General features: G+C 44.3%; 1 protein-coding gene across 1 annotated transcript in view; it reads right to left on the minus strand.

The window, feature by feature from the left end:
• Positions 1-6,039, minus strand: part of ASAH2 (N-acylsphingosine amidohydrolase 2) — a 113,043-nt gene extending 107,004 nt beyond the window's left edge. The window contains exon 1 of the mRNA XM_088464661.1: positions 5,910-6,039. Within this exon, the coding sequence (XP_088320787.1) occupies positions 5,910-6,039 (130 nt within the window). The remainder of the gene's footprint in view (positions 1-5,909) is intronic.
• Between the last annotated feature and the right edge of the window lie 4,907 nt (positions 6,040-10,946).

Raw genomic sequence — 10,946 nt, forward strand, 5'->3', positions numbered from 1 at the left:
CGGGTCTCTTATGCAAGAATCTGACCAAGGTATACAGGCGGGTCTCTTATACAGGTATCTGACCAACTAAGCTATACAGGCGGGTATCTTATACAAGTATCTGACCAACTAAGCTATACAGCCGGGTCTCTTATGCAAGTATCCGACTAACTAAGGTATACTGGCGAGTCTCTTATGCAATTATCCGACCGACTAACGTATACTGGCGGGCCTCTTATGCAAGCATTCAACCAACTAAGATATACAGGTGAGCCTCTTATGCAAGCATCTGACCAATTAAGGCAGACATGTCAAACATTTTCTGCGGCCCGACAGTGTGGGCCCAAATACATATATTATGCGGCCCAGCCGGGATCCCCACCCACTTATTTACACTCTCAGTGTGCCAGTGTGCATCCAGCGATGACAGTCACGTCACTCACTCATATTTGCTACTGTTGCTGGGCTGCCTGGCTGCCAACTTCTCTCCGGGGGCCCTCCCCTCACATGCGTTGTAGGATAGGGGTGCCGTGGCCGGATAATGGATGCAGTCATTGCAGTGTATCGCACAGGTATTGTCTATCTTTTATTCTCTGTGTGAAAGCAACTGTGGTATATTATTATGGCGGACCAATGGGGGGGGGGCACAGTCTTGTTCAGTGCACATGTGCGTGAGGAGATGAGGGGGGGGGCGACTGGAGCATATATATAATTTTGTGGGGCTGGTGTTTGTGGAGCATATTATTACAAGGGGGGTTTGAAGCATATTATTATACTGTCATGTGGGCAGGGCCGTAACTATGGTGGACAGGGGGCGCTGTTTGGGCCTGTCAATTTTCCGGTTTATTATCATTCTCACTTGTAGCTTCCTGTTCTTTTATCCCCAGCATCTCCTGGTCTCTCCTATCTCTTCCCTGGCCCTTCCCCATGAGGTCTTGGCTCTTTTTCAGGTGCACTATCTTATGTCCCTATTTATAAAATGGGGGGGCGCCAATGCTCTACAGGGCACCAAAAAGTCTAGTTACGGCTCTGCATGTGGGGATGGGGTCTGGAGCATATTATTATATTGTTATGTCATGTGGGGATGGGGTCTGGAGCATATTATTATATTATTAAGTCCCGTGGGGATGGGGTCTGGAGCATATTATTATATTATTATGTCATGTGGGGATGGGGTCTGGAGCATATTATTATATTATTATGTGATGTGATGTGATGTGATAGTTATATGCACTTACATTGCAACCTAACTTTGCCTGCAATTTTTATAATGTTATATTAATTGTTTTGTGGAACTTACACTGCAAACTATATATTGCTATATCTTATTGCGCCCTAGATCAAAATTGCATATGACTTTTTTTTTCTTGCGGCCCACACACTCTTAGACCTTGAATATTTTGACCGGTTGGGATTTTGAGTTTGACATGCCTGAACTAAAGTATACAGGCGGGTCTCTTATGCAAGTATCTGACCAATTAAGGTATACTGGGGGGTCTCTTATGCAAGTATCTGACCAATTAAGGTATACTGGGGGGTCTCTTATGCAAGTATCCAACCAACTAAGGTATACTGTATACTGGTGGGGCTCTTGTGCAAGTATCCAACCAACTACAGTATACAGATGGGTCTCTTATGCAAGTATCTGGCCCACTAAAGTATACTGGCAGACTCTTATGCAAATATCAATCCAACTAAGGAATACTGGTGGGTCTTCTATGCAAGTATCCAACCAACTCAGGTATGCTGGCGGGTCTCTTATGCAAGTATCCAACCAACTAGGGTATACTGGCGGGTCTCTTATGCAAGTATCCAACCAGCTAGGGTATACTGGTGGGTCTCTTATACAAGTATCCAACCAGCTAGGGTATACTGGTGGGTCTCTTATACAAGTATCCAACCAGCTAGGGTATACTGGTGGGTCTCTTATACAAGTATCCAACCAGCTAGGGTATACTGGCAGGTCTTTTATGCAAGTATCCAACCACCTAGGGTATACTGGTGGGTCTCTTATGCAAACATCCAGCCAACAAAAAAATATATATTCTAGGCCTCTATTTTTTTCCATTGACGGAATACAAAGATGAGTACAGCTCTAATAATGTCCGGACATTATTATAGCTGTACTCATCTTTGTATTCCGTCATGTTTTTTTATATCATCCTGCAATTTTTTATTTTTATTTTGAAAAACAATTTTTATTGAATTCAAAGAGGTCAAGACAAGGACAATAATATATAGTATTACATTACAAATTCACGGCAAGAATTATGCTTGGTTAATACAATACAAGTGGGTTATACAGTCAAGATTGTATATTTGCCATGTTCCTCATAAATTCTAATTTTATTTTATTCAAAATTTATATAGTTTAACTAAAGACAATGTAACTGAGTCCAATTAAAGAAATTGGTTAAAGGAAAAGAGAGAAAAAGAAGGAGAAGGGAAGGTTGGGGAGTCATCCACATTTATAGTGCATTCATGGATTTATATATCCATGTGGTGTCTTCAAACACCTTTATAATCTGCTCATAAGTCTGAGTGGGTAGATAGTTGAGGTAAGTTTCCCATTTGTTATAGAGTCTAATAACACCTTTTTCAATATCATACATCGCCATACGTCTGTCATAATAGATTATGTTAAGCAATTCCAATTTAAGCATTTCTAAAAAAGGAGCTACCTTAGAGATCCATTTCTGCAGAATTAGTTTCTTTGCTAGAGTAACCATTACAGTGAGAAAGGGTAACATTGAAGGGGAAATAAGTGTTGGCGACCAAGAGGTGAAATCAGCAAAAAGGAAAGCTTCCCAAGAACATGGCAATCTAACTCTAGCAATCTGAGTAATAAAAGTGTGTATTTTATACCAAAACTTCTTTATTTTAGGACACTGCCAAATATTATGTCAAAAATTTGCTGAGGTTGCATGACATTTTGGGCAATTGCTCGGTTCACTTGGGAGCATATGACTTTGCTGTGCTTGGGAAATATACGCTCTATTCAAAAACTTAATATGAGTTTCCTGCAGTCTAGCCGGGCTGAGCCATTTCATAGTGGACGGGAATAAAGTCATAACTTGTTCTGGAAAGTTGAAATCTGGAAAATCCTGATGCCAAGACGACCAGACTCGTTTCCATGAACCCAGTACATTATTAGATAGCAAATTATTGTATAAGTATTTAAGTTTGTACTTGTTGCTAGAGACCAAAGTGAAAACAGAATATAGAGGGGAAGGGATAGTTGGAGCTAGTAGTGATACATACGAACCAGAAGGTATTTTGCTGTTGATATAATGTCTGGTTTGTAGGTATTAAAAAAATTGTGAGTTAGGAATATCATAAATATCCTTCATTTGTTGGCAGGAATAAAGATTGCCTCCAGGGTCAAAATGTTTCTGATAGCCGCAATCCCTTTTTGGTTCCACGACTTGTAATGGGATATTGTAAGGAACGGTGGAAAATCTGGGTTACCCCAGAGAGGTATGTATTTAGTAAGATGTGGGTGTGAGCCCAGACGTTTATTTATTGCAGACCAGGCTTTATAGGTATCCATAAAGAAAATGTTGTGGGTGATTCCTATAGGAAGCTTTGCGCGAGGAATATGCAAAAGGGCCACTGGAGAAAAGGGAAAGAACAATGCCTCTTCTAGTTGAAGATTAGTAAAATGGGATTGGGTCAAGAACCAGTCGGAGATGTATCTGAACGCTGCTGCATATGAATAGGTCTGAATATCTGGTAGTCCTAGGAAACTGGCCGCATATATATGATTTATAGAAGGCGTGATACAGATACCCAGATATTTTAATCTGGAATTAGTAACCTGAAAGATAGTACAAATAGTAGAACACTGATGGATGCAACAGTTCGGGTCGCGTCAGTGGTAAAACCTCATAGTTTTCAATATTAATTTTATATCCTGCAAAGGAGCTGAAACAGGAAATTTCTTCCAGTATTGCGGGTACAGATAGTGTAGGTTGTGAGATAAACAGGAGCATATCGTCAGCATACAAAGAGAGCTTCAACTCCATTCTACCCACCTGTATCCCATGAAATGACGAGTTGGTCCTAAGGGCAATAGCCAGGGGTTCTAAGACAAGAGCGAATAGTAACGGAGGTAGGGGACAGCCTTGTCTGGTACCTCTTTGGATTAGAAATGGAGCTGATAAGAAATTGTTAGCCATGATACGGGAAGAGGAAGACGAATTCAATAATTGGATAAGGGTTATAATTTGACAGGGAAAACCAAATCTGTGCAAAGATTCATACAGGTGGTCCCACACTATGAGGTCAAAAGCCTTCTCTGCGTCAAGTGAGAGAAGGATATGAAGAGCACCCTCATGTATCTCCTCTAAATGTTGTAATATAGCAAGAACCTTGCGAATATTGGAGACTGCACTACGTCCCCATATGAATCCAGTTTGGTCTGGATGTACCAAGGAGGGCACCAGCAACTTAAACCGTTCTGCTATTATTTTTGTAAATAGTTTGTAGTCTACGTTCAATAGCGATATAAGAAGCAGGCAAGGTTGGATCTCTATCCGGTTTAGGTAGTACTTTTATGATAGCATCCTTGAAATAGGCAGGCTGGGGATTGCCAGAGAGAATGGAGTTGTAGAGATTTGTTAAGGGGGTGATTACCGAAGATTGGAGAATTTTGTAAAATTCTCCAGAATAGCCATCAGGGCCCTGAGATTTACATGGTTTAAGATCCTTAATGGCTGTAGTTACTTCCAATTCAGTTATGGGTTGGGTTAGGATTAATCGATGATCGTCTGTCAGTTGTGGAAGGACAATTTTGTCCCAAAAAGCCTGTTTATTTGCCATATCAATATGCTCCTGAGTATATAGCTTAGAGTAAAAAGTGTGAAGTATGTCCAAAATGGCTGGACCCTCAGGGGGTCATTCAGACCCACTCGCGAGCAGCAGTACGCTCGCAAGCGGGTCAATGTTCCCCACTGCGCATACGCACGACGGAGGGAGCTCCGTCGTGCGCATGCGCGAGACCCGGGGAGTGACGGGCTTTCCATCGCTCCGGGTCTCACACCAAAGGGGCGTGCTGTCGATGTTGATTGACAGCACGCCCCCTTTGGTGGGCGTGCCGGGGGCGTACCTGCCAGGCGGAGGCGTTACCATGGGAACGCCTACCGTCTGAAGCCGGCCCCACTGACATCACTAGTGATGTCAGTGGGGGTGATTTTGGCTCTGATAGAGCCAAAATCACTCCAGGGCTTGTGGCAGGGAGACCCTACCGCAGGGTCTCCGTCGCAAGTCCGATGGTCGCGATGGTCAAGACCATCGCGACCATCTTTTTGGCCGCTCGCATATGCTGTGGGTGGTCACCCACAGCTATACGAGCGGCCAGGAGGCCGCTCCATTTTCATAGAGGAGGACCCTGATTCAGAGCGAGCGCTCTGGTCAGAGCGTCCGGCTCTGAATCAGGCCCTCAGTGTGCAAGCAGCCCTTGTCATCAGTTAGGGCCAAAATGGCAGAACTAATTCTCTCTCCACAAAGTAAGTTAGATAAAAGTCTGCCATTTTTGTTGCCGTGCATGTGAAATGTGTATTTGTTATTATGAACTTTTCGATCCCACCTAACCCTGCAGTGATTTTATATGCACTGGTATATGAAATAAAGCTACTCCCTGGATAAAATAATATCTACTGCACAGAGCAAAGCAAAGCTGTATCATTGATAACCCAGGGAGACAAGAATGAATATTGCTGTAGATTTTTTAAAGAAAACAGCTTAGCTATAATAAGAATAGAAATCAGATATGGATTATTATTGCAAGAAGCGGCACAATTGTGGCAAAAAAAACAACAACATTAATTATGATGACATATTTTAAAATGTCTCCTATTGTTTTCACCCAGGAATTATTTCCCAGCATCATACGAAGCCACAATACAATGTGTTAGGATGGTTGAACTTACTAGGGTTACGCTCCATATTTTCCAGGACAAATATTATAGCAATAAACCCTGCTGAAATGCCAATAAGTAACACAATTAGCACAATGAAGGCCACTTCCAGCCGGCTGAAAATACTTTTCTTTTTTCCCATTTTCTTTTGATGTCACAGGTCAGTCAGTACAAATCTACAAAGTAAAGAGACAAAGAGCATATTAGACAATGGCACATTTTTCCATAATTGGGGAAGGGCACATTTGTGCCATACTTGCCTACTTTTGAAAATGCATTTGAGGGAGATTGTGAAAGCACCACCTATGAGCAAGCGTTAAAGTCGACGTGTACTTCTTAAGGATGTGCGCCGACACCCGTGTTTTAGTTTTGGATCTGTATCTCCTTCGTGTTTTGGATCTAGATTTGGTTTTGCCAAAACTGCCCTTGTGTTTTTGGTTTAGGTTTTGGATCTGTATTTTTTTTTCAAAAATTGATAAAAACCGCTAATATCACATCATTTGTTTGCTTGTTTTTTGTTCCTACAGTATTATTATCCTCAATAACACTCGTTTCCAGTAAATTTTAACCACCTCATAGCTCACAATATTGTTTTCATCCGATTTAGGCTCAAAATTTGCACCAAGCTAGCTGGCTGACTAAGCTAAGTGGCAGCAGTGGGTGGCACAAACACGTGGCAGTTCAACTTCCAACATGGCATAAGGAAACATATGTTTTCATTAATAAAGAGGCCTGAGGAAGATGGAGTATGTATGTAGTTGAAGGCAGGGACAGGAAGGGTTGATTGGTAGTAAATGTAATTAAATTTTTTTATTCCGAAGCAAATTTATGAGGGAAGAGGGGAGAGCATGAGTGAACAATATGTCCCATGTTTTTCCCACAAAATCAACTTGGTGGTTCAGAATATTTTTTAAAGTTAAAGGGGCATGCAGGAGATGCTGTCTGTGGCTATAAACATTTCTAGACATTTTTGGCATTCAGCAACCGCATGTCAAAGATTGCAGCAGCTGAGGCAGTTCAACTTCCAACATGGCACATCAGGAGACAAATGTTTTTATTATTCAAGAGGCCTCAGGGAGTTGGAGTATGTATGTAGTTGAAGGCAGGGAAAGGAAGATTTGATTAGTAGTAAATTCAATTTCATTTTTTCATTCCAAAGCAAATTTATGAGGGAGGAGGGGAGGGGAGGAAGGGAGGCATTTACAAACAATATTTACAAACAATATTTAAATCATTCACATCAGTCCTTGCCCCAGAAGAATCCTTGAGCGCTATGCCTGCTGCTGCTGGGAGTGGATTTTCATCCCAGAAGGGGACCAGGAAAACTACTAGTAGCACTTTAAAAAACAATTGACTGTTAAACAATCCTTTGCAAGGGGGAGCAAGTATGACAGCAGTCACCCAGTTGCGCAGCGGATCACTGACACCATAACATCTATGCTGGTTTTAGATGTGTGTCCAATATCTGGCAATAATGCAGTGGGTTTTGGACAGTTAATTGAGGTTCTGTGTCCCCGCTACCAAATCCCATCTAGATACCACTTCACTAGAAAAGCAATTCCCAACCTGGCAGCAGCCCCTTGATGAACAACACAGCACCCCTTTATGGACAACAAAGCACCCCTGTGGAGTGCGGACGGACCACCTGCAGAGTCACAAATACATGGATGATAAACTCTGGTCTGGCCGGCAGTGTCACCGAACAATAATAGCGTAGCTACTAGCACACAAAAAAAAAATCAAACAGATCTTTTTTTTTTTGTTTTTGTGGAATGATAATTTTATTTAACTTTTATTGTTTTTACACTGGGGAAGAGCACCCCTGGATTGACAGAGCACCGCTGGACGACACAGCACCCCTTTATGTACAGCAGCCCTAGCCTCTTGATGGACAGGACAACACAGCAGCACCCCTTTATGTACTGCAGCCCCCCTTTATGTACTGCAGCCCCAGCCCGACAACACTGCACCCTTGAACAACAGCAGCACAGACAGAGCACGTCTGTTCTCTGTCTACCCATATTTCATCGGACAGTACGCCCAGGTCTACCTCCCACTTTTGCTTAAAAAAAAAAACTCTGAGCCCGTTCTGGTACAGGAAAATATTATGTGGCCTTCCCCCTCCTATAACCAGCACCGGACTGAACCAGCCAGGTTATTAATGCCACAGCAGTGAGACACACAGCATACCTATTCTCCAACCCCAAACTGGTCAGTCCAGGGCTGGCAATCCTCGAAAAGTGGGGAACTCCGGAGAAAAAATTAGGTCCATCCTGCCGAGGATCAATCCAGCACTCTTCCCCAGGGACGTATCTATAATAGGTGCATAGCCACTATACAGATATATATTTTGATGCTCTCTTAACATACCTGAATATAATATAGAGACCAAATGCCGAGGACCAACAGACCGCAGTAGTTGTTTAACAGGGGAATCCTAGCTCACTGAGGGGGCATCCACAAACTGAGCATTTATGGCATGACAACGCTGAAGATATCTATTAAAGTAATTTTTGGGTATGCCAAACTCTTGTTGCAACTGATGGAATTACTTAAACATCCCAGAAGTGTACAACAGACAATACCTCCCATTTTCCCCAGACCTCTCTAACTTGGAGCGAGGATAGCTCAGTAAGCCCTCGGGTACCATACAAAGGAGTATCAGAATCCCATCCCTGTCCCTGAAATATCTGGGAAGTCAGCTTCCAAATGTGGACAGCTTGTTTAACTAGTGGAGTCCCCATTCCCCTGACAGTGTCACTTAAAAGCATTTGAAGAGGGGTGTGCCCGGGACACCTGCATCACCATAAGGGCAGGTAAAGCATCTGCGCCCGAGTCCTGTAGCCATAACCACAAATGTGCTAATTGTGATGCATAGTAATAGAACTTAAAATGAGGTAGCGCAAGCCCACCGGAGTCCCGTGACCTGGTAAGAGTATCCAGCCGAATGCGGGCTATATGATTAGCCCAAATAAGGGAGGATATTAGGCCATCTAATTGCCTGAATGATTTTTGTGGAATATAAATTGGGGAATGCTGAATTACATACAACAGTTTAGGTTGTAGCACCATTTTAATTAGATTCACTCTGCCGGTAATTATTAATGGAAATTTCCCCCACACTGTCACCCTGGACCTTAAATAGTCTATCTGTGGTTTACTATGTAATGTCACATAGCTGGGGGATCGTTAGTGACCCACACACCTAAGTATTTAAATGAATCCACACATCTCAGCGGGAGCGATATAAGCGGATTATTAGGGGAAGCACCTCTAAGAGGGAGTACACAGGATTTATCCCGGTTGATCAGTAAGACAGAGTATTTCCCAAAAGAGTTAATGATGTCAAGGGATCTAGGCATAGAGGTGTCATAGTCTGAAACAAAAAGCAAAATATCGTCCGCATACAGTGCTATTTTATCCTGTCTAAGTCCCAGGTGGAATCCTTTAACTGCAGTGCGAGTTGTAAAGGCTCTATAGCCATGGCGAAGAGAATTGCTGATAGGGGGCAGCCTTGACGCGTACCTCTCTGAGAGGGGGAATGGAGAGGAGATATATCCATTCACTGATACCCTAGTGACAGGCGCCAAGTAAAGCAATTTGACCCATTTGATAAATCCAGAGCCTATCCCAAAACAGCCCATAGTCTCCCACAAATATAACCTCTCTACTGAATCAAATGCCTTAGCAGCATCTAACGATACGATAATGGATGTGGAAGTATCATCATGAGAGACCTGTAACTGTGTAAAGAGGCGTCTAAGATTAACGGATGTTGACTTGCCCGGCATAAATCCAGCTTGATCAGGTGGATCAGCTGGGTCAGGCCCGCATTCAGGGGGGGTTTCCGAGTACCTAGAAACCCCCCCTGCCCGCCGATCCATCGCCACGCAGCTTAATAAGGGACCCGGCGGCAAATTTGTCCACTAACGCCAGTCGCGCGAGCCAATCATGGCTCGCGGACCGGCAGCCAATCAGGAGCGGCCACGTGGCCGCTTCTAATTGGCTGTTGGTCCACACGGCCGGCAACCAATCAATAGCGGCCACGTAGCCGCTCCTAATTGGCTGTCAGTCAGTGCGGCCGGCGCACTATTCTAATGTGCCACCGGGGATCCTGAAGGGAAGGGTGCACACCACTGCGGTGAAGCGAGTCCTGAGAGAGCGGGGCTATGTGCAGAAATGCCGGTGAGGTGGCTGTGTGTACTGTGTGTATGCCGATGATGAAGGGGCTGTGTGTACTGTGTAAGCAGATGGTGTAGGGGCTGTATTACACAGCCCCTTTACCATCTGCATACACAGTATACACAGCCCCTCACTATCTGATCTGCATACACACAGCACCTTACATCTGCTCTGCATATACATTGTACACACAGCCTTTTCATCATCTGCATACACAGTACACACAGAACCTCACTATCTGATCTGCATACACACAGAGCAGATGTAAGGTGCTGTGTGTATGCAGATCATTTAGTGAGGGGCTGTGTGCACTGTGTAGGCAGATGGTGAGGGTCTGTGTGTACAAATAGTGAGGGGCTGTGTACAAATGTTGAGGGGCTGTGTGTATAGGTAAGGGGAACAGAGTGCTGTGGCGATTGCTGAGGGGAGGGGTGGCGTGAGGTGAGTGGTGAGGGGAGAAGTGAGTGCTGCAGTGAGGTGAGGAGAGGTGAGTGGTCATGTGAGGAGGGGTGTGCTGCTGTGAGGAGAAGGTAGGTGTGAGGAGAGGTGAGTGCTGTGGGGAGGGGAGGTGTGAGGAGAGGTGAGTGCTGTGGTGAGGGGAGGTGTGAGGAGAGGTGAGTGCTGTGTGGAGGGGAGGTGTGAGGAGAGGTGAGTGCTGTGGGGAGGGGAGGTGTGAGGAGAGGTGAGTGCTGTGGGGAGGGGAGGTGTGAGGAGAGGTGAGTGCTATGGGGAGGGGAGGTGTGAGGAGAAGTGAGTGCTGTGTGGAGGGGAGGTGTGAGGAGAGGTGAGTGCTGTGGGGAGGGGAGGTGTGAGGAGAGGTGAGTGCTGTGGGGAGGGGAGGTGTGAGGAGAGGTGAGTGCTATGGGG

This window comes from Taudactylus pleione, unplaced genomic scaffold (assembly GCF_031769625.1).
Source record: "Taudactylus pleione unplaced genomic scaffold, aTauple2 ptg001745l, whole genome shotgun sequence".
NCBI classification, from domain to species: Eukaryota; Metazoa; Chordata; class Amphibia; order Anura; family Myobatrachidae; genus Taudactylus; species Taudactylus pleione.